This window comes from Myxocyprinus asiaticus, chromosome 6, assembly GCF_019703515.2.
Source record: "Myxocyprinus asiaticus isolate MX2 ecotype Aquarium Trade chromosome 6, UBuf_Myxa_2, whole genome shotgun sequence".
NCBI classification, from domain to species: domain Eukaryota; kingdom Metazoa; phylum Chordata; class Actinopteri; order Cypriniformes; family Catostomidae; genus Myxocyprinus; species Myxocyprinus asiaticus.
The window spans coordinates 8,567,503-8,592,552 of record NC_059349.1 but is presented as its reverse complement, the minus strand read 5'-3'; the positions used below and the strand labels follow the sequence as shown (position 1 = coordinate 8,592,552).

The following is a 25,050-nucleotide window of genomic DNA, read 5'->3' as shown; positions in this document are numbered from 1 at the left end:
GTAAGTTTTGATGATATTTCTAGGGTAAATATATTTGATCTATGGTATTAAAGTTTAACTAGTAAATACTAAATCAAAATTTGTTTATACAGTAGCTAGCTAGCCAGTAAATCAGATATGCTAAATGTAAGCTAGCTAACACCATTTCATTGACAATTTAAGAGGCTAGCTATCATGGTGCTAGCTAGCTCAACTGTGATGCTGTTTCTTCTGCCTTCTGCTAGCCAGTTTTCGGTTATCATACAAGAACGTAGGTTATAGTTTGATTTAGCATGCTGATTGAGGAGTGTTCATCTATTCATCTAGCCTATTTTTATTCATTTGTCCAGCATCAATTGTAAAATATTTTTACCATTCCAGAATATTCCAATTGTTTAGCAAACTATTTATATATCTGTGCATGGCATTGCATTATTGTTTTTTACAAGCTTTGTTCTAATCTTATTCTACAGAACAATGCCACGTGCGCCATATGATGTGTGGATACATTTCATCTCAGCCAATGCAGAAGGAAAGGCTGTGTACATTTGCAAATACTGGGCAAAGACCTATGTTAAGAATCCCACAAAGATGCAGCAGCATATAGCCAAGTGCCCAAAGTTTCCCCAGGGCTCAAAACAAGCAACCCCAGGCAAGAGTTCCTCTGGTTCCATTAGAAGTGAAAATTATTCAGATTCAGACACCCTCTCGTTAGCTCCTGGTCACTCTGGAATCAGAGGATTTTTTAGTCAATGGATGAACGTAGCCAGAGAAATGCTGATGAATGTTTTGCTCGAGCAGTGTATGCAACTGGCTCACCTCTGATGCTCACAGCCAATGTCTATTGGAAGAGATTTCTGAATGTTCTTCACCCCGCATACACACCTCCCACCAGACACGCTTTATCTACTAATTTGCTGGATGGAGAGTTCAACGGTGTACAAGCAAATGTCAAGCAAACCATTGACAAAGCAGACTGCATTTCAGTCATCTCTGATGGGTGGTCGAATGTCCGGGGACAAGGAATTATCAACTACATTGTCACCACCCCTCGACCAGTATTCTATAAGAGCACAGACACATAGGACAACAGACACACAGGCCCCTACATTGCTGATGAGCTGAAAGCAGTCATCAATGACCTTGGATCGGAGAAGGTTTTCGTACTTGTAACTGACAGTGCTGCAAACATGAGGGTTGCTTGGGCACATGTGGAGGAGACCTACCCTCACATAACAATGACTGATTGCGCTGCCCATATTCTTAATCTTCTCCTTAAGGACATCATGGCACTGAAGACAATGGACACACTGTACAAGAGAGCGAAACAAGTAGTGAAATATGTGAAGGGCAAACAGGTAGCTACAGCAATCTACTTCTCAAAGGAAAAATAAAAAAACAAGAGCACCACACTGAAGCTCCCCAGCATCACTCGATGAGGTGGGGTTGTCATCATGTACAACAGTCTATTGGAGGGGAAGGAGTCTTTGCAAGAGATGGCCATATACCAGACTGCAGCCATTGAAAGTGCCATCAAGAGAATCCTGCTGGATGATGTGTTCTGGGAAGAGTGACTAGTAGCCTGACAATCCTCAAACCAATAGCAGCAGCTATTGCCAAGATAGAAGGTGATGATGCCATCTTGTCAGATGTTCAATGTCTGTTTACTGAGCTCAAAGAAGAAATCCAAACTGTCCTGCCCACTTCCCCTGCTGCTCCAAGCAGAGGAAACCGCAGTGGTCAAATTGATGGAGAAGTGCCAAGAGTTCTGCATGAAGCCAGTACACGCAGCAGCATACATGCATGCTGGACCCAAAGTATGAGAAAAGCATACTCTCTGGTGAAGAGATCAAGACTTACACTGTTATTACTGCCATGTCTCACCACCTGGGTCTTGATGAAGGCAAAGTTCTCGGCAGTCTGGCAAAGTACTGTACCAAGCAAGGCCTTTGAGAAGGGGATGGAATATGGCAATCATGCCAGCACATATCTGCATCTACCTCGTGGAAGGGACTTTGTGGATATTGCACCTGTAGCCTCCATCATCCTCCAAATCCCACCAACATCAGCTGCCTCTGAGCGCAACTGTTCACTGTTTGGGAACACGCACACAAAGGTTCGCAACAGGCTCACAAATGCAAGGGTTGAAAAACTGGTGGCCATCCGGGCAAACCTAAGGCTCTTTGTGCCTGACACAGAGCCATCCTCAGCAAGGCTGGACAGTGACACCGAAGATGAAGACGAGTCAGATGTCGAGGAAGCGGACATGGAGGATGTTGATGAGGTCCAGGAAGAAGCCATTGAGACCTGAAAGGATTGAGAGGAAAAATGCAGAAACCAGAGGCTTGAGAAGCTTGAGAGAAAATGCTTTAATTTTACATTTTTAATGGGAATTTTTCTGGGGGGGGGGGGGTTGGGGAATGCTTTCATTTTACATTTTGAATGAGACTTTTTTTTGGTGGGGGGGGGTCATAGGGAATATGTTTATTTTATTCAACATTCATGCTTTTTTGTTGTTCAATGAAAGAATCGATTAAAATTCTACTCACAAATAAATCAAAGTCAAAAATGTCATTTTTTTTTATTTGTATTTGTTTGCATGCATGTCTGCTTATGACCAAACAAAATATATTTATGTTTGTATATGATACAGTTTGTATAATTTACCCCAAATTTCCAGTTAATTAATTCCCTTTAATTCCCGTAAATTCCCGTTAAGTTTCCAACTTGGAATATTTCCAAAATTCCTCAGCTTAACTTCCCATGGAAAGTTTCTGGAAAGTTTCCAGAAATTTACCGGACATTTTCCACCCCTTTGCAACCCAAACTGAGATACCTTCATCTGATCGGTTTTTGAAGGCAGCATAGATGTATCGTTTGCTGCCTATGAAACCCCACTCTCCTGCGCGCGGATCCATGGCAGTTGAGCCGGTTGATGGTGGCCGAAGAGGCAGTTGGTTGCCAATTTGTGGATAAATCTAAGTTTTTATTCAGTTTTCCAACTTTTGATTCCATTTCTAGTGAGAAAGTAGTATTGTAGTTATTAAATATAAACTTGGTTATTGCCAAAACTCTCTTGATTTTGTTCTAAATTACACCAGATGGTGATAATCAGTTGCTGGTATGCTAGCAACGATGTGATGTTATGCTGCCTCAGTAGCCTGTCTAAAACCAGTTTCGGGAGGTTCCTTTGTACGCAAATACTGTCTGTTGTGTCACTGACTGATTGGGAAGCATGGCTACAAGACAGCTACCTTTGGTTTCGGATGCAGCCATAAGTTCCAAAATGTCCGCCTTCATATTGTGATGCACATGTCTTTTTGCTGTGAAATCTTTGCTGATTTTGATAAAGTAAAAGTAACAATAGCATTAACAATAACAGATATTTCAAAATAAGTATTTGCTGAATTGAAGCAACACTTGCTTTAAGAACATTGTTTTATAGAAAAATCATGTTGAGAAACCGGCTTTTAAGGTATAGCCTATCTCTCAGTCATCTTTTCATTGCATTAATGCACACAGCAAAATAAGAATACAACTCCAGGAGTTGGGCACGCTAGCAAGAATGGCCTCTAGACTCGTCGCTAGTGCGTCTCTTAAAGCCAGGAGAGTGAGGTTTATACACTGTAAACGACCACGTCTGACAGGTAGGGTCCCCCTTTGTTGTTTTGCTCAAGGAAACAAGGAAACTATAGGGTGGCAATGACCAACCCCCCCCCCCAACACGGTACTTTAGTCCAGCAAACTTCTAGAAACCCCTTGTATTTATTGAGGGTCCTTGAAAGAATGAGCACAATTATTCACACCAGCCAACAAGAACTCATTTTATTAGCCTTTAAATTTATGAAGCAAATTATTTCATAAAGACGAAAGCAGTTCTTCTCAATTAGTAAAATGTCAGGCTGTGTTAAATGACCTATTTTGCAATGCACATATAATTCTGAAAGCCTTGCTTACTACTGTCAGATAAATTATTGTTATATTGTAAATTATTAAATTATAATCACTTTTATTATTAAATTATTACCGCTGCTACTTCGACCGGGTACTCTCGTAAGAAGTGAACAGCTATATGGCTGTGACAGACTTTCTTTATTACATCCATTTATAAAGCTGCTATCTAATTTATCTAATCACTGTTTATCTAATCTTGTTCATGTCAAACAAACCTGCTCCCGAGTCCGACAACCAAAAAAACAAGAAAAACAAGATTAAGATACACATTTAAAATATGATTTTGAACAGTGAGTTTCAATAAGGCATACAGGTCGACAGCAGATCCTCAAGTTTTACTGCCTGCATTAAAGCTTCTTTATTTCAGATGTTAACAGGACCTTAGAGTGACTAGAGTGTACCCTTATGAGGTGAGTATACTGTACCTTAAGCAATATGTGACTGAATTACAGCCCGAGGACAAGACCTACTTCGGTTTTACAACAATCCTCTGCTTTAAGTCTAAGCAAAGTCCTTTTATGACAAGCATAAATGCAGGCATGGTTAACGTTTTTTTCACGATTTCCAAGTTTTTCAGGGTCACTTTTAGTTTAGTTTCTTTCTGTATTTTTCTGTACAGACACATAGGCCTACCTTAAAGTTTTGGCCAAAACAATATTTCCATCGTTCTCATCATTGGGTGAGAAACAAATCAATATTTAAGTCCTTTTTTACTATAATTCTCCACTTTCACTTTCTTCTACTTTTGTTTTTGGCAATTTGCATTCTTCGAGCATATCGCCACTTACTTGGCAGAGAGGAGAATTTATAATAAAAAAGGACTTAAAGGTGCTGTAAGCGATGTTTTTCACAGAAAGGTATGCACTAAATGTTCCTACTCCCTGAAAGATATTAATGAAATAAGTCTCATGAAATATCTCACCGGTTTCTGTGTCAGCTCTAGACTCTGTAAACAGCAAACAAAAATATGTCTGCAGACAATGACGCTTTTCACCTGTCAATCATTTTGCGTGTTCTACTTCCATGAGACTGAGCCACTGGATTAGCCACGCCCCCTGTTTCCAAAACCCTGTACTCCAAAGTGAGCTTTATTGAGAACAGAAACAGTTGTTAAAAACAACAGCAGCAAAATAGCACCCTCAACTGACAACTGTTATGAACAACATAAAATGCATTATGAATCCATCGTTTACAGCACCTTTAAATATTGATCTGTTTTTCACCCACACCTATTATATCACTTCTGAAGACATGGATTTAACCAATGGAATTTTATGGATTACTTTAATGCTGCCTTTACATGCTTTATGAACCTTCAAATTTTTGGTCACCATCCACTTGCATTGTATGGACCTACAGAGCTGAAACTTCTTCTAAGAATCTTCATTTGTGTTCAGCAGAAGAAAGAAAGTCATACACATCTTGGATGGCATGAGAGTGAGTAAATGATGAGAGAATTTTCATCTTTGGGTGAACTATTTTTGACTCAAAATGTTTTAGATATAGACCAGCTGTCTTCTGACAACTTTCCCATGTGACTACGGTATCCCCATATCCCTGTATGATACGCATAATGTTCTAATGATGGAACTATTTTTTCCCATTTGATTTCCTGACATGAAATAGCTCTAATAACAAAAATACAAAGACATTTTAGAAACAATTTGTAGTTTATTTTTTAAAGATTTGGGAGGCATTGCATATAGCAATAACACAATGGAAAATGGTTAATAAAAACTATAACATTTTTACTTGAATTAATGAATATTTTTAAAAAAAAGTAATTTATGTAATTATACACCTGTAACTCCTAAAATTGAGTCAATCATTAGCATGCCTTTTTCAATATTGTCAGTTATTTTCACTGACACGAAAGCCTCGCTCATCCTCATTGTTGTCATTTGGAAGAACTCATTGTGCACTCTTCTTGCCCTTTCCATAAAACATTGCAGTGTAAAATAATTCAATACAACCAGGGGCGCAAAAATGGGGTTTGCAACATATGCAATGCATTGATGTTGCATACCCCTCAACAAATGTGTAGTTGCGCCCCTGAATACAACTTACTAATTACTTCTTTAAAATTGTAATCAGATTACTGACGTTACTTTTGTAATGTACTGCATTACTAATTACTTTTACTTGTAAAGTGTTACTTTCTAAACTACGCAAAAGCGTCAGTTTTTCAAAGAATTCAAAATAATGTTTATATTTTCTCCTTGTTCATTGACTTGTTAGGGGGCCACTGAAATGCAAACAGATGAACAAATCAATGTAATTCATGTTTTTATTGTATTCTACATATACAGTAGCTATAATACGAAGAAATATGTGTAGCCCAAGTAAACGATGTTTTAAAAGAAATAAGTCCGTTACTGTAATCTGATTACAAGAATTCGAAATGTAAAACCTTATGCCACTTTTTTGTATTACAAGTAGTTGGATTACAGTAATGAATTACTTTGTAATTAGATTACACCCAACACCGATTATTGTTTACTTTAAAGACTGCCCTTTTATTTCCTTTTATCTTTATTTCCATTTTCCAAATGTATCTTCTACATAATATATGATCTATTCTGTCTCATTCTCGTTTTGAGCTGCTGTCATTTCTAAATGAATGAAGTCTCTCCTCAAGTCCAGCAGATGGAGGCATGAGCGCTCTTCCAGGTTGCAATCTTCATGTCTCCTGTAGAAGAAGATTGTCCGGCTCAGGGAGTGAAGAACGCGGCAAGAAAGTCAAGCGACTCCGCGATCAATGTGGCGGAGAGCAGCGGGGGACTGTCCTGCAACACGCTTCTCTGTCTGTAGACCCTCGTTTGTGTAAAGTGTTGATCCGTAAGACACGGGCCGAGGTGTCGAGTGCAGGGAACCTTCTTCCTCCAAGGACTTACTGCCGAGAAGCGCCCGTGTCTCCCGCAGGATGGGCAACGCAGCGACCGCCAAGAAAGGCAGTGAACTGGAGAGCGGTAAGAGCAGGCGAACTAGCCACTGTGTAGTGATATGAAGTGATGCATTACTTGACAAAGTACGTGCTGTTCTTTATAATGTTACTACCACAGGATTAATGTTAGTTGAGTGAGTTTGTATTATGCAAATGTGAGGTAGATCTGGAGAGGTTGGCGCTTTCAAACCACAATAGCACGAAAATGAGTGTTTTTGTGGTGTTAATCACAACCAGCACAGGGGTTTTGTGTGTAGATAACATTACAGTCATCTAGAAACCCCTGAATGAGTCAAACTAGCTTCACTATAGGCCTAAGACAGACCGTGTCAAATAAGGGAAGATATTGAGTGTTTTTGTTTATTCAGATAAACTAGGGTCGTTCAAAAGCCTTTTGTTTTTATAACTACTGCTCGAGGTATGTGATAAAGCCCGAAGAGGCTAATAAGCTATCTGCTAATGTAAGGGAGGCCCAGACAGACAGACGTGCTGACGCGATCTCTTATCGTTCACATACACTTCATTTACTTTGTCGTTAGGTAGCGCGAATGAAACGAACAGTTGATTTTGTTGTCTTTAACTATAGGTTAAGGGGTGATGAATGTATATAATGAGCATACACGGTCAGATTGGGCCTGATGACATCTGTCTGTGTCTAGTAAACAAGCTACTCAAGTTAATTAAACTCCTGTTTTAGCCGGTGGGCTTATTATTTTAAACGCTCCAACAACTAACTATTCAAACGGCTTCGCTGAATGTTTAAATTCATTTTAAGATTACAAGAGTAGATTTGTTATCCTAAAGTTTGTTTTTACACTGAAATGCAGAGTTAGCAATTTCATCACCACTTGTGTACTGAGTATTCAAACCTTTTATGCAGCATCTCATGCTTATAGCTATGTTAAGTTTGTCAAAAACTAATTAAAGTGATAAATTGCACGTTTTTAGCTATCTCTTAGTTTTAATGGTTATATTAGTGCTTTTTTTAAAAAAAATCTTTTTTTTATCCCCTTTTCTCCCCAATTTGGAATGCCCAATTCCCACTATTTAGTAGGTCTTCGTGGTGGCGTGGTTGCTCGCCTCAATCCGGGTGGCGGAGGATAAGTCTCAGTTGCCTCCGCTTCCGAGACCGTCAATCCGCGCATCTTATCATGTGGCTCACTGTGCATGACACCGCGGAGACTCACAGCATGTGGAGGCTTCATGATACTCTTCGCGATCCACACACAACTCACCACACGCCCCACTGAGAGCGAGAACCGCTAATCGCGACCACGAGGAGGTTACCCCATGTGACTCTACCCTCCCTAGCAACCGGGCCGATTTGTTTGCTATGGAGACCTGGCTGGAGTCACTCAGCACACACTGGATTCGAACTCGCGACTCCAGGGGTGGTTGTCAGCGTCAATACTCGCTGAGCTACCCAGGCCCCCTGATATTACTGTTTTTTTTAAAACAAAAGTTCACCCAAAAATGATAATTCTTTCATCATTTATTCGGCCTTATGTCGTCACAAACTCGTAAGACTTTCTTCTGCTGAACACAATTGAAGGTATTTTAAAAGGAGATATAATGTCTGTTTTTCCCTACAATGCAAGTGAACTTTGAAGCTCCAAAAAGGAGATAAAGTCTGCATAAAAGTAATCCGTACGACTCAAGTGTTTTAATCCATGTCTTTTGAAGTGATCCAGTTGGTTTTGGGTAAAAACAGACCAAACTGTAACTCCTTTTACATTACTCCTAATTCAAATCGATTGGGTTACTTCAGAAGACATGTGTTAAACCACTGGAGTCTTAAGGCCAAAGCATACTCTACACAAGTATGTGAACGCAGAATCGAGCACTTGACCGCCACATTGCCAATGCACGGTCCTGTTGAACTTGCTTAATGTGCGTTCTTGCGTTACCGTGGCGGGAACAAACTTCAGTACTCAAGGTGGCGATAGAGTTACCTTTATACCTCTGTGCCATTAAACTTGGAATTAGTAACATATCGCTGGGCGTTGCTCTATTGAGCAAAAAATGTATTTGTTGAAACACGAAAAACATAAGACATTTCTAAATTCAAATTGCACTTTAAACTAAACAAAAAAGTAATTAAATAACGAAGTGATAAAAAAATCTTATTTAACCACCTCTCCAAATCCAAACATTTACCGTTTCCAACAGCTCCATTTGCCATCACGCAAGCATCTGTCAATGACAACAGGTGGAAAATTACTAATAGCTACAGATTAAGAACTAAAGACAATTATAAATGTAAAGACAATAATAATCAAAATAGATAAGCCTAATAAATTCCCTTGTGTTTCCAAAATAATGCTGCCAAATGTGTGTGTTTATCGCATTTGTGTTTGTATTGCTTTTTGGTAATACAGTTAATGCTGCCTAAAGAAAATAAAATAAAACTACATTTTAGGTTCAAGGTGAATGTGTCTTGTATTACTTTATGATTAAATTACTTTTGTATTTGTTTCTTTAATACAAAGACATATATTACTGAACCTGCAGAGTTACATTCACAATGCATGACAACCGTGAGGAAATAAAGCGCATTAAACTCACAGCACCTCCCGATATGATCTGAGATAATTTGCTGCATTCTCATAGATGACATTATCCTTGCAAGCAGTTTTCAGATGAATGAAACAGAGAAAAATGAGTGAAAACACTTTACATGCATGTGTTCCACATGACACACTGCATGCAGAGGTTGCAGGTAACATGCAGTAAATGATATGCAGTCATATATTCAGACCTCTCCTCAAAATCTGAACAAAATTGGTCAAAAGAGACGCATGGTGATGACGGCTGTTAATACGCATATTAATACCAGGCAATAAACAGGGCACACACACACACACAGTGGTAGTGTGTGTGAGAGAGACAGTGAAGTCAAAACTGATGCACTAGGTGAAAATGTTTTCTTAATTTATATCTGTCAAAATGATGAACAGCATTTGAAATTTTCCATCAATCTTTCAAAAAAAAAAAAAAAACGTTAAATGACAGAAGTTTTGGTTAACGTAACCCCTGGCTGCACGCCTCTGAACAAACAGCGAATCATAAACAAGCATTGACGGCTTTTCTTTTGCCTGTTCTTAAAGATATAATAAAGTGTGGTTCTTCAAGAGCGTGTCTTTGTGACTAACAGCATTTCTTGTCATGTGTCACTCCGAGACATCATACAGGTTGCCCGCCTGTTGCGGATAAAGAGCAAAATTACCTGCGCATGAAATACGAGGAGCTTGCGAACTGGATTCAGCCTCGTTGCATTTTGCGGGTGGCGGGTGCTAGTTTCACACCCTGGCCACTGTCGATCATTGTCTGTTCGCAATCGGCATCGGGATCTTTGTAAGACATTGTCGATATCCGATTACGCCCTACTTGGAATCGTTATAAAATAGGGATGTAAGATTTACTTTACCCCCTTAGCCGGCGGGTCCAAAGGGGCACGCTATATTGCGAAAAAGTTTACTCTTAAAATGTTAAAGTCTCTGTATACGTAAAGTCAGGTATGTGAGGTATCAATTGAAAGCTTACAATCTGAACTTTTCTGAGATAACCATCACTTCTGCATTTATGTTACTTAAAATAACAAAATAAGGCCACAAAACATTTGAGTTGAGGGTTACCCAGATGTAATGGGGTAGAAATATTTATGTAAATATAAAAGTCTTTCACATAGCACATAAATGGACAAGTCATAAACGATGTCAAATGAAAGCTCTCACTCTCAGGAATGTGACTGTACAGTTAATTTGTTGCCCTAATACCACAGTTCAAAAGATTTTCAAAAGAAGATCAAAGTGAAATATGATTTCTGTAAGTCATAAAATACAAATGTCACTTTTATGCTCCGATAACTTCTGCTGTAAGCCGCAAATAGCTAAAAACTTCTGCTTTTTTGTATCTGCTTTTACCATAGGTAGTTCTCTAAAAAATGAGCAATTTTTTACTTGTCTGTGAGCTTGCTTGGCTGAATAATCCAACGTTATATCTTAGATGTCCAGAACAAAATATGCCATCCAGAAGGAAAAGCATGCAAACAAATAATCAGAAAGTTTAATGATAAAATGATAACATTTTATATCATTGCAAAGGAGAGGATCTCAGCTTTCTAATGAGACCTAGATTGAGCTTTTAGTCCACTCAGAGGCCGAGATATTCAATGAAGCAACAAGGATGGTGCTTGAACTGAAAATTAGACTGAATGTCTATGGACGAGCTCATCTTTTAGGGCTAAAATGTGTTAGAGCGCCATCTACATTTTAGGTCTGTATATTGTGATGGAATGTGATAGAGCGAAAAAAAATTCGATTGCTTTCTGCTACCTAGTGGAATTAGATTTTTTTAAGTGAGGTAAAGTGAACAGAAACAGAATTACATGTTTACACATTTTATTTATTTATTTTTTCCCCAAAAACTTCTGTTTATCAAAAGATTATAAACACATACAATATTATTGATGAATAATTGGAGTCTTTTATTTTATTTGGGTGGTTCTCTGAAAAATGAGACCAATTTTTGCAATTAGTCCACAGTATGTGTAAATGGTGAGCTTTTAAATTTGAGTGTGAAAAATTGAGTTTAAGGTTAAGGCCTTAACAATTTGATGTCATGAAAAATAATATTTTAAACATTAAAATATTTCCAAATACTTAAAATATGTCTCTCTTTTTGGTAAACTTTTGCCTGACATAATTATGTAGTTGCATATCATGTTTACATGATACAAGTTTTTCTTTTGATCATCAAAGGATCTGGAATAGGGAAATCAAACTAAATGTAATTAAACTAGTTATAATATTCAGACTTTACATACGTTAGTCTTGTGGTCTGCACCACGATATTAAAGCTAAGTCGAGCGAGTTATCCGTTCTGCGCTATCCTGTTTCTGGAGCATGCATAGAAAGCCTGGATGATGCACATACACCTGAGTGCTACAGGGATATAGATCATTGGCAGGAGTGATTCTTGCGCGACGTTCACGTGAAACCAGGTGCAACGCAAATGCTCGTATCAAATAAGAACCATATTTAGCACTTAAGACCGAAGTAAATTTCGGTTGTCCGCATTGCTGATCACTCCAGGCACAGTAGTGTGATGCAGATTTCATTTTCAGCACAGTCTGCGCGGATTGTTCACGTCCAGCCCAGATTTTCTCGACACGCGTGCATCAGCCATTGACTACTAAAAGAGGATGACAAAGCAGTTGTAGTGCACATGCGTCAAACACGTTTGTATTTGCTTGCGGTCAAAAGAGTATACTTTGAAAGGCAACGCGGTTTACCGGGCAAACTATGTTGATGAAATGCTGAACGTGAAATTAATGTTATTGAATTTGCTTGAAACATTTTCAATGCAGGAAAAACCCTGTGCAGTGCAGTAACATCGCAATATAAAATGCAAAAGCGCAGCAGTAATGGCATTTCTGCATTCCCTTATTTAAAAAGGAAAATGTGATTGGAATTTAAAGTGCACAGTAATCACAGTTATCTCATATAATCGTGGTTTGATCAAATAATTGGTCTCAATCACCATTCGCATTTATGACATCCTTTAAGTAAATGGTTACTGAGATGACTAATATCTTTTGTCTTCTACATTAAAAAGAAAGTCATACTGGTTTGAAACCATATGGATGAGTAAATGATGACAGAAGTCTGGTTTTCTGTACTAAAAGATTAAACCACTTTTTGCACTTAATATTTAAATAAATTCATTTTAAAGCCTGAACACTTCCAGCCTTCGCCTATAACCAGTTATACTGTACAAAATGGCCCATTCCATGCCTGCACATACTTGTGGAAGGAGAACATACCATAAAAGGATGTGACAGTGAGAAGGATCCTCCTGCAGACATCTGCTGTTGTAAAAAATCTTCAGTCCAGTTAGAGCAACAGAAACTAGCCGTTAGAAATTAAACATAGTAATCTACATTGCAATACAATGGCCAAAATAGTTTTTTGCAAGCAATACGATACATTTTATGTTGTTTTGTCATGTACAGATGACTCTGTTGTGGCTAAAATATTCATAAATATCTGTTTTGTCTCTAGTTATCATGCAAAAGCTTCTAAAGCATCTCTAAAAATCGTCTTAGTGTGATGTTTTATTTGACATAACACGTCAACTCTTTCTATCTGTGTTTGCTATGTCTAGCTGCTGTTTTTCTGTCATTGTTGATTTTTTTTAGACGATTACTTTCGTCATGTCTTGCACAAGCTTTACTGATGTGTCTGTTTGACAGAACTTCTCTCTCTCTCTCTCTCTTTCTCTGTCTGTCTCTCCATCATCTCATCCATGTGGGTGAATGTTCCTGAAAATCCTTGATGATCTATAGAGACTTTTGGTATGATCATAATTACTTTAGGTGACCACAGTGGCGGAAAACAGTCTCGCCACTGCAAGAAATGATGCAGTAAATTCTTAATGATTAGCTGTCTTTTTCCTCATTGTTTTTCCATCACTGCGGTCAACTGAAGTCTGCTGTGGTATTTTTTTAATTTTTTTATTTTATGTAGGATTGTCTTGTTGTTTTATACTGCAAATGTCGTGCTACAATGTTTATTAATTACTGAAGAGATGCATGCATCACAAGAACACCTTTTCACAACTGATGTTCATGTCAACCCTTGCTTGATTTTGATGACTAGAAAATAGTAATAGCTAGACATATGTTCCTTCATTTAATTCAGTCTTATTTGTTATGTTGACTGGATACATGCAGTCTTTTGATGTTTGATAGCACTCCCATGCATTAAAAGACCTGAAATTTTAGTGCATTTGATTAAACCATCTGTTTTTATACTTACAACTGTTTCCTCTATTTTCTTGCAGTCAGAGAGTTTCTAGCCAAAGCCAAAGAAGATTTCTTGAGAAAATGGGAATCTCCACCACAGGTGAGCGCAACATGAAATGGATTTCATAACCTATTTTAGTGCTATAAAAGTGCAACGGGATAGTCAACGAGTTAAAATGTTGCACTGGACTTCATTGTATCCAGCAGGAATTGATTGGATGGTGGTCGACTAGTCAAGGAAAGTCAGTCCACTCAGCGGCCATCTTGGGAATGCTCCCGGGCAGCTTCCTGTAGCTCAACTGGTAGAGCATGGTGCTCGCAATGCCAAGATTATGGGTTTGATTCCCAGGGAACACACAAACTGATAAAATGTATACCCTGAATGGACTGTAAGTCGCTTTGGATAAAAGCGTCTGCTAAATGCATAAAATGTAAAAAAAAAAAAAAAAAATGGATACAAGCAACAGATACCCTGTTTCCATTTGGTATTATGATGTGTTTCGGGTGATCCGATCACATGCATGTGTTCAGCCCTAAATACAGGTCTAAACGGGGTCAAAAACGTTTTGTGATCGGATCACAAAAACCACATACGAATGTGGTCAAAAAGGCATGTGTCCACATCACATTTGAGGTGGAAACACTTATCCGTCCTGTTTGCATCTTGGCAGCAGTGAAGCACCACCCCTCACCTGTTAATCAACCGCTGCGAGTGGCTTTAAAAGGAAATAATTGTCCAATCAGAACATTTTAAAAAGTGGAGACATACACAATCAGGAGAGCTTCACAGATCTTCTTTGGCGTGTCTGATATCAACACAGATGACAAGCACGAACACCTGAAGCGCCTTTAATACAGGTAATCTGCTAAAATAACAGATAATTCTGCTTGACATGTTGCTTTTGTGCTTTGATTAAATTTCAGCCGCATCTGGGAGAAACAGTGCGCCATTTTTTTGCGATTTCTGTGTCTTTTCTGATTTTGCTGCACTTTATTATCATGCAGTAACACACTGACATTATAAATGATGTCATCATGAAACAGAGACCCTCCCATTTAAACGACCAGGTATAAACAGCCATGTCTCACCTGACCACATGTGATCAAATCACCCGAGACACATCGTAATACCAGGTGGAAATGGGGTCATACAAGTACAGCTATTATCTACTTGAATGGCAAAAGACTAAAATCTCCAAAACGTTTGGTCAATATTACAATAAAATAACATATTTCAAATCAGCAGTAAAAATCTGACAACAATGGTGTCATAAATTGTGCTCCTTTGTGCTGCTAGCTAATGTGCGTGCACGCTCTCGAGCTAACTGACAGGGCTTGTATGTATTTAAAAGGTGACTGGCTCTTTTACCTATAAGGCGGGACTTCTTTTTCTACACCCGCCATATTGGGTGTTCTTATTTCTCTCATTCATTTTTATACAAGTGCTCCGTCTCTTGTTAAACAGTATCTGCTACTATGTTTGTACATTAGCTGTTGGACAGTTAGACAGACACTGTAAAACATTCTCGGAACAGTTGCCTCATTAAAATTCATCCCTTTTAAAGCCACCTCAGCCATTACACATTCACTCAGACTTGTATATCATGCTGTTTTTGTGAGTGGCTCGGCCACAAGCAATTTAGAAGTTTAAAAAACACAACATCTGCATTTTGTTCCATTCTGTTGTTCACTCTATTTAGCTGTTGTTGAAAACAAGACTGTCTTTATGTACATAAACATCTCGTATGAAATGAGCTGGATCGCAGTGAGGTGAACCGGAAACCAGCCAAATTATTTTAGGCTTCCATAAGTCTGACAAGTCGGCCAACCCACCAACTAGACAATTTTGAAAATATGTAGTATGCTCATCCGTAGTGCAAAGTGAGTGTTACATACTCCAGAATGGAGCCAGGTGGTGGGAGGGGTTAAAGAGAAAGAGAAATGTGTGAAATTAGTCAAAAAGTAAAGTAATTTCAGAGGTAGACTATTTTGATTTCATGTAGATTTTCACAGCTTCACGGAAAGTTGCGGTAAAAGGTCTAACTAGGACTGGGTAAAAATATAAAATTTCTGATGCATCGCGATCTTCATTTGAACAATCACAATATCAGTTCTCAAATCCCAAGATCGAATAAAATGTGAACAAAATGATGAAAAACGAATAAAATATCATTAGTAAAAAATCTTTCGTAGTGTACCTAGTTAGAAGGTCCTCTGAATAATTGACAGCATTGGCTTGGAGATCATTTCTTTCATTTGTAAGCAAAATGGACATTATAACTGAAATACATCCATATGAATTGATATGGAATCAAATCTAGAGCTTGTGAATTGGAATTGAATAGGGAAATCTGTATCAATACCCAACCCTAAGTCTAACCACTCTAATATCCTTAAAATGAAGCAAATGAAAGGTTCTTTAATGTTTGTTGTATCCTATAGAGCACAACTGGCTTAGATGACTTTGACAGATTGAAGACGCTGGGCACGGGATCGTTCGGGAGAGTCATGTTGGTAAAACACAAGGCTACAGATCAGTTCTATGCCATGAAAATTCTGGACAAACAAAAGGTTGGTGGAGTAGTGTAGCTGGAACCTTCTGTGTCTGAAATTTACACCACAAAAAAAAAAAAAAAATAAATAAATAAATATATATATATATATAAAAAAAACTATTTAAAGAAATTGTTTGATTTCTGCGCTACTAGCGATTTTGGCTTTTTTAAATAAACAAGGGATGAGACTTAACATTTTGTGGTAATCAACATTGTCACAAATGCTTTTAATTGAGCTTAACTTGTTAATTTTAACCCAGAGCATTCCTTTATGGCAAAATTGGCATTGCCATTGTTTGTTTCCCCCTCTAATGGTAAGTATGTCAGTTCAACAATTGTATTTCTTTTTTTAAAGGTGGTGAAGTTGAAACAAGTGGAACACACGCTAAATGAGAAGAGAATATTGCAAGCAGTATCCTTCCCATTCCTCGTCAGATTGGAATATGCCTTCAAGGTATCCTACAGTCATTACCTCTGTGTGTCTCTGAATGTTAATTCTAATTAACATATGTTGATACATATACTTAACATAATTTCATATATAATTTATTTTCATAGGATAACTCCAATTTATATATGGTGATGGAGTATGTACCAGGAGGAGAGATGTTTTCACATCTTAGAAGAATTGGAAGGTTCAGGTGAGTGTGAAGATGTGTTCAAGCTATCAGAGTGATTCATTCAATTCTCCTGATTGTTAGTGTGAAACTGCATCAACATCGGCTCATGGGATGGATGCTTACTTCCGATAGATTACTCATTTTTAGGGAAACTGTGTTTTCATAATCGACTAGTCAGTGGTTGGTATGGGATCAAAATCCCGTCAAAAGTATTGCGGTCACGGATCCAAAAATAATAAGCGTGAATCAAAATAATAATAAGCGCAAAAATAAATAAAAAGCGCAGATCAAAATAATAAGCACAGATCAAAAAATAACTAGTATGAATCAAAAATATATAAACAATAGAAAATTTAAAGCAAAGTCATCAGAATTGCAAACAAAATCATGTTGTGCAATTCTTTTTGCAGCATATTTTAAATGTTTATATATATTTTTGATTCATGCTTGTTATTTTTTGATCTGCGCTAATTATTTTGATCTGCGCTTTTTATTTATTTTTGCGCTAATTATTTTTTTGATTCACGCTTATTTTTTTTGGGATCCGTGACCGCAATACTTTTGACGGGATTTTGATCCCATAGGTTGGCTTAACGACTAATTGAGTCGTTGTAGTTGTCATATCATCTCTTTATATTAGTTATGCTGGTTCAGGGTCATGCCCACCAGATGCAGATCAGATGCATTTCTTAAGGGGTGTTTACATTTGTGTTCAAAAACAGCTGTATGGACTGCAATGAAATGGAACTGAACTAAAATTAAAGCTGTTTAATGTGTGTTATTTTTACGATGTTAAAACAATTTGTCCTATCCCACCCTAATATGTAGTGACAATTATAAGTAAACCATTCTTAGGCTGATTTTCCCAAAACCTTTAAACATTGTCACTCTGTGGCACTTTCAAAGATTGATCTGTTTGTTTTGAGTTGCCTGGTCAGCCCGACACAGTAACATTGACTCAACTAATAGCATGAGTTTTGGGCAGGACTGTGTGTTTGTTTGACCAATGGCTGATATTAGATGTCGACCAATAGTGGACTTTGCTGATACAGATAACTTATGTGGTGGAAAATGCAGAAAAAAAATGAATCGGCTGATAGTTAAAAAAAAAAAAAAAAAAGATTTATAGAATGATCAACTAATTATTTGTTTTCTCTTACTATGACGGATGCAGATACTGAGGCTACAAGAGTCCAGAATTAATCAAATCCCAAAAGCAGTTTATTGTGCAACCAAAATTCCAATAATAACCAGAAAATTAAGATTTGGTTTATAACGTTGGAATTTCATCTTTAAACAAGCCTGAAATACACCAGGGACATTTATTTAAAAAATGACAGAGACTTGGCTCCATTGCAATGCTCTTTATGTATGTATTAACACATATAGCCTATAATTTCACCATAAGGTTTATTTATAAAGGAATAAAAACTATCAACATAGATTTTTGCCATTAACCGATAGTTATAAAAAGCAACTAGCGGGGGCCTGGGTAGCTCAGTGAGTACTGACACTGACTACCACCCCTGGAGTCGCGAGTTTTAATCCAGGGCGTGCTGAGTGACTCCAGCCAGGTCTCCTAAGCAACCAAATTGGCCCGGTTGCAAGGGAGGGTAGAGTCACATGGGGTAACCTCCTTGTGTTCGCTATAATGTGGTTCTCGCTCTCGGTGGGGCATGTGATGAGTTGTGCGTTGATGCCGTGGAGAATAGCATGAAGCCTCCACACACGCTACGTCTCTGCAGTAACGTGCTCAACAAGCCACGTGATAAGATGCGCAGATTGACGTTCTCAGATGGGGAGGCAACTGAGATTCATCCTCCGCCACCACGGGGACTTAGAGTGCATTGGGAATTGGGCATTCCAAATTGGGGAGAAAATAAAAATGAAATAAATAAAAATAAAAAGCAACTATCTGCACAGATTAATCTGTAAATCAATATATCGATCTACCTATAATATATATATATATATATATATATATATATACAGTCGTGTGGCAGCAGTGCATAAAATCATTCAGATACGGGTCAGGAGCTTCAGATAATGTTCACATCAACCATCAGAAAAAAGTGATCTCATTGATTTGGACCGTGGCATGATTGTTGGTGCCAGATGGGCTGGTTTGAGTATTTCTGTAACTGCTGATCTCCTGGGATTTTCACGCACAATAGTCTCTGGAGTTTACTCAGAATGGTGCCTAAAACAAAAAATATCCAGTGAACGGCAGTTATGTGGACAGAAACGCCTTGATGAGAGAGGTCAGCAGACAATGGCCAGACTGGTTTGAACTGACAGAGTCTACGGTAACTCAGATATCTGCTCTGTAAAATTGTGGTGAGAAGAATAGCATCGCACAAGGAGGACCTACACAATATTAGGCGGGTGGTTTTAATGTTGTGTGTGTGTATGTATGTGTGTGTATATATATATATATAAAATGTTAAATCACCCGGGCTGCGAGAAACACCCCTGTGCATCAAAATAATTGTCTGTTGGCTGATGGAAATTTGCTTGTGTTCATTTTTTGCCATAAATTAATAGTTGCCTTGCATCCTTGCTCATTTATTGACATTGAGCCCGTTTACATGCACACCAGTATGATAAGTCCCAAAAATCAGCTTATTTAAAAAAGAATTGTAAAGAACACTGTGTTTACATGAGATTTGAAATAATCTAGTTATTCTCTGCTTTAGACATTAAACCGGGAAGAGGCATACGAACAAAATATGCTTATGGTGGATAAGCCGGTAAGAACGCCGGTAAAGGTGTTTACATGTAACATGATATTGGAAGAATATGTCGCTCGGTTTATTCTTAAGTGGTTCATAACTGTACACCGAAAAAGCTGTTTAATGCATTTACATGAACACACACGTTGTTGGCTTAAGCATAATTGGTGTAAAAAACGGCCATGTAAACCCGCTATGTGTGCAAAGGTAGAATGTAACATTTCCACTTTTGCTGTACTAAGGTTGTTCGCCAAACAAAGAACTACCAGATGCAAACAAGTCTTTATTACTTGCATTCTTAAGTCTTTACATCTTTAGCTAGAGCAACTATTACCCAGACCTTTTATCCAATGAAAGTAGACAATTTGTATGATCTCTTTCAGATGGTGAGCTCACACTGTTTTTTTTTATAGATGATCTTCATCCTGTTTTGGATGACAATGTAATGTTAATTTATAGAGGTCGACCGATAGTGGATTTTACCTATACCCATAACTAAGTTGGGCAGTATCTGCCAATAACCGAATAAACAACCGATAGTTTTTAAAATTGTGTAAATTAAATTAAGTAAAATAGTGCTGAACTTTATTACAAAAATAAATGGTACTGACTGAACCATGAAAATGTATTGTACTTTTTTAAATGATATAAATATTAATATATATTAACTAATTTTCTAATTTTAAAGTCAGCTGATTTTTACATTTATGTTGTTTCCTTAGTCCACAAGAGGGCACAATAAAAACATAAGCCATTCAGCACCATTACATTATTGCATAGAACATTCCTAACCTGGCTGTTAAAAAAAGAGCATTTCATTTCCAACTAATGTGCATAAAATAAATAAAGTTTTAGTTGGTCCATATTCTCAAATGTTAAGTCAAAAGTAAAATGAGGGGGGAAAACACTTCAACAGACAGTTCACATGGTGTTACACTTGCAGTGATTCCTATTAGTCCAGACTCCAGCTTCATAATAACAGCGATTTAATGTTTTTTTTATTCAGTACAGCTGTATGTAGGGTTGCAATATTCACAGATAGCAGTGGTATTCAGCTGAACTTGGTGGTGAAGCGGTTCAGACTGTGAGCTCAGGCCAGGGGCTGTTCAAACAGACGAAACACAACAGACTGGAACCGAACGTGAGAATCTTGAGACACACATTTCCAAGTTGAACATCTTTCCTGACAAAGAATAAAAAAAAACATCTTGAGACACCTGCTTTCTGTTAAACTGTATTTGTTGTGCTGTGTCTTGCCTTTTTTAGCGAAAGAATGTGAAGTCGAGCTGAAGTCATCTTATTACAGTGAGGATAAAAAAACTGAATTGAAATCAGATGCGTTTCTGATTTGTTTATAAGTTTCTCTCGGCTGCATGAAGATATTAATTTGCTTTCTCATGTCACTAGCTTTAAATATGCAACTTAGCTGGCTAACGAATGCATAAAGGTGACCAGCTGGATATAAACTAATGCAAATAGATGGTAATAGATTGTAACAATTGTGACATTTAAACATGTGGGAAGGACTTGCGTGTATTTTTGTCACATTGTTCAAACCGCTTGAGGTTAGCTTTAATGTTAGCATCCTCTCAGCCTTGTCGGCAAACATACTGCTGTTCTCTACTAATGCAGCATCTAGTCAACAAATTAATTTATAATGATATGGCAATGTGTTCTGTAGTGTACTGTATGCATACCTTTTAGTTGTTGATGTTTTAAATCCGTGCAGCTCCATGCAGTGTGTAGTCTCACGTGTCAAACACCACAAGGCATCAGTGAAGTGATAGTTTTTATTTTGCCTCTAGAGGCCGCTCTCATACTGTATAACGACAGCGGACCCTTCCCAGCCGCTCCAGCACCAGACGCAATGGAGAAAACTATCGGTGTGGATTTTTGCCAATTACCAATAGTTCCAGAAATCTATTATCGGTACCGATTAATCGGCAAAACCGATTATCGGTCGACCTCTGTTAATTTAATTGAAATATACTTGTGTTAAGTGTGTAAAAGCTTAAGACAACCAACAGGCAGGTACAGAAATAAGGGTTCAATTACACTAAATTTATTCCACATTTGAAACATGGTGGTTCACTTTAGTCAACTTTAACAAGAATAAAGTTTGCTAATAAAGCTGCACTACGGAAGATTTTTTTGTTGTAAAAAGTTCACAAAATTCCATAATTGAGCAAGTACATAAAACGTTTTGTTCAAAACCCTGTCCTACCCTGATTCACTACGGTAAGCCTGCAATAATGATTTTTATTTTGAGATTTCGGATTTGGCGCAAAATTGCAGGCTTACGTCATTCGTCCTTGCATGTTTACATCATGCCCGTAAGCTCAGAAAAAATGAACAAAACTATGCAACATAAAAGGAAATGCGACCCAGGATACATTAAATACAGGTTATGCTTTTACTATGGTGGGTCGCCACTTGATTTCCAACATAAAATCTGGGTCCTGAAGCAAAACCAGTTGAGAACCACTGAGTTAAAGGTACAGACCGGAGCAACCTACAGTATATGTTAATTGTTAATAATCATAGGACATTACTTTAAAAGCTCACACAGCTTATATTATTTTTCATTTATTAGTTAATTTAACATGCTATGCTAACATGTAAACTAACATGCTTTAGTTATATAACATGTTATAGTTACATGCTATTTTTACCATGTTTATAATTCGGTTTATTATTATAATTTTGTTAGCTTTCTTATTTATTCGATTTATTTTATTTTCAAAAGAGAGACTTTTTTTTTTTTTTTTTACACATACTTCCATTTAAAAATAAATAAATGTTTCAAGTTTCAATTATAATACAAATGCTTTATTACAATTGAACAAAAAAAAAAAAACCTGTTTTCACTCCTTTAAGGGTCATTGTAACTGATAATAATAATTGTGTAATACCATATACAGTGATATTTTTACAGTATGAGACTGTTATCGTACCGTGAAAATCTCATACCGTTGCAACCCTAATCAGGGGATATTGTGTTTACCGATCATGATGTCTTTAGGCTACATTTTCCATTGAAGTTACCGAAACATGTTTAGTAGTATGCATGACTTACAGTACGAGTATGTTATGACATTGATACAGTTTCGAGGTTTACCAAGTGTGTGTGCCGCTGTTTTCTCATTTCTTTTACCCCAGTCGCAGAAATGCAAAAGTTGTTATCACTTTCCGTTGCCCATTTATAGTCTGTTTAAACAGAGTGGACAATATATACACTATATATACAAGGTACTACAAGGTAGGACTAGTTTCCCATGAATGTATGCTCATCTCATGTTTATGTACTGATTTCACTACATTGTAATGCACATATTTGTTTAGCATGTAACCATCTCTCTTTTATAACCTTGCTGCCAAAGAAACGATTAAGTTGATGATTGTAATTGCTTTGTTGCATATCTCTGCATATTATTTTCATGTTTCATAAATTCTATTTCATCCCCATCATTATTGAATCCTCTTTGTGTTTTCAGTTTACAGTTTTATTGTGTGCAGTGCATAGAACTACTGTTGTAGTATTTTGGTTTACTTGCATTGTTCACTTAAGCTGTAGAGGCTTGAAATATACAAATAAAAAAGTGTCTTCCACTGAACTCGTATCACAAGTTTCACCTCTTAAATTTGGGATATTTTGCGTGTAGTACAAAACAAACATTATAATTATATTAAAATATGTAAATATGAATGTTGTTTCTTCCTTAAAGCAAGTAATATTTTTGTTATTAAAGGTGCTCTCAGTAATTTCTTTGTGCATATCGTCTTGGACACTGACACCTAGGATAAATTCCAATCTAAAGTGATCATCCCTATATCCTACTCACTACGAAAGACAAAGTTCTTGATGTGGGCACTCTGAAGGGAACATAGCATTACAGTTACATGTAGCTTTCACTAAAAGTTTTCTGAAAGGGCCCTTTATGAAAAAACTTCTTTTGTTTAGAATGACCTTTCGAGTGGCATGCCCTTCAAGTATCCAAAAATGCCATTTAGGGAACACCCCTAGTGGTGTGTGTGCAGCATTATTCAAACACAATAGATTTCAGTTATCGATGCCATTGTAGAAATTCACTATTTACAGACAGCCATGATTCATTTTATCCATGAAAGAAAGTGTCCAATAATAGAGTGGTTACTGAGATCAAGCAAGTAGTATTTGGCTGTTCATGTGATCCTAACATGGCGGCCCCCTTTAGAGGACCCTCTCCATGTATAATAAAACCACTTTCATACAGTTGCAGATATAACTGAAGCGTTCATCTCATGTGAGTGGTCAATTGCAATTCATTTCTTTATGAATAAAACTTTTTTTCTTCTTTCGGCTGCTCCCATTGGGGTCGCCACAGCAGACCATCCATGATCCGCATATTTGTCTTGGCACAGGTTTTACGCAGGATGCCCTTCTTGACGCAACCCCCAGTGGCTGGGGGACTCTAGGAATAAAACTTAAAATGAGGGAAAAATTACTCTGTGCACCTTTAATGTTTAAACGAATAACATATCAACATGAAAATAGCACATCATGACACCGGATTGACAGGTATATATCTCAGAGTGATGATCACAGGGCAATATCCAGGTATCCTCAAACCATAAATTCCGCACATAAGATCATTGATGAAAACTGACGTAAAATGTTCCTCCGCAAGTTGCTTAAAATTTTAGCTTTCCAGCACAGATGTCGCTAGAGAGCCCCAAGTCCCGTAGTGCAGCATTAATAAAAAATAGTATTTTTTTGCCCAAGCCCTGACAAAACGTAGCAAAACGTTTATTTAAAAGGAAACAGTGGTGCGTTGAACACCCTGTTGTGTTACGCAAGCATTGCAACCATGGCAGCTGAGAAAGCCATTCTTTGCGTTCTTTTCGAAGAATCTTCGGAGCCTGATGAAATCGGTTTAAATACGTGTTTAATACTACAAAATACACTCGATGTTACAGTCACTGCCCTTGCCGTCCAGAATAGCAGAGAACATCCCAATCGAGTGAGGGGATATGTGGAATCTGTGGTTCCTAATTATGGTGATCCAACATTTGCCTCGCATTTCAGGATGACAAGGCAAACATTTCTTCTAATGTCTTCAATTGTTGCATACACCAAGCTGCAGTGGACACATTTGTAAAGGACTTTAATCGGATCCATTGTGCGCACTGCCTTTTTAATAGGGCGAGGTTTATATATACGTTGCTGCTGATTGAGTAACACCTCTGACACACCCACCAGACGAGAGAAAACGTACTTCAAAGCCCATTGCACACCATTTCAAGGAAACATGTCGTTCAACCCGGAAACCGTAGCAAAACGGTGCACACCATTTTGAGACTGAATGTACCCTGGTTAATTTCTAAAATGATTTAGAATTTATGTAGTATGGTAAACACATTTGTGGGTTGTGTGTCTTGTTTCATCTAACTGTCTCTTGTGATTTTTTTTTTTTTTTTTTTT

At 37.6% G+C, this 25,050-nt stretch overlaps 1 protein-coding gene across 1 annotated transcript in view; it reads left to right on the top strand.

The window, feature by feature from the left end:
• The first annotated feature begins 6,571 nt into the window (after window positions 1-6,571).
• Window positions 6,572-25,050, top strand: part of LOC127442986 (cAMP-dependent protein kinase catalytic subunit beta-like) — a 35,553-nt gene continuing 17,074 nt past the window's right edge. Inside the window, exons 1-5 of the mRNA XM_051701460.1 lie at window positions 6,572-6,902; window positions 13,721-13,782; window positions 16,125-16,253; window positions 16,593-16,691; window positions 16,796-16,878. Coding sequence (XP_051557420.1) covers window positions 6,857-6,902; window positions 13,721-13,782; window positions 16,125-16,253; window positions 16,593-16,691; window positions 16,796-16,878 — 419 coding nt within the window. The 5' untranslated portion in view covers window positions 6,572-6,856. The remainder of the gene's footprint in view (window positions 6,903-13,720; window positions 13,783-16,124; window positions 16,254-16,592; window positions 16,692-16,795; window positions 16,879-25,050) is intronic.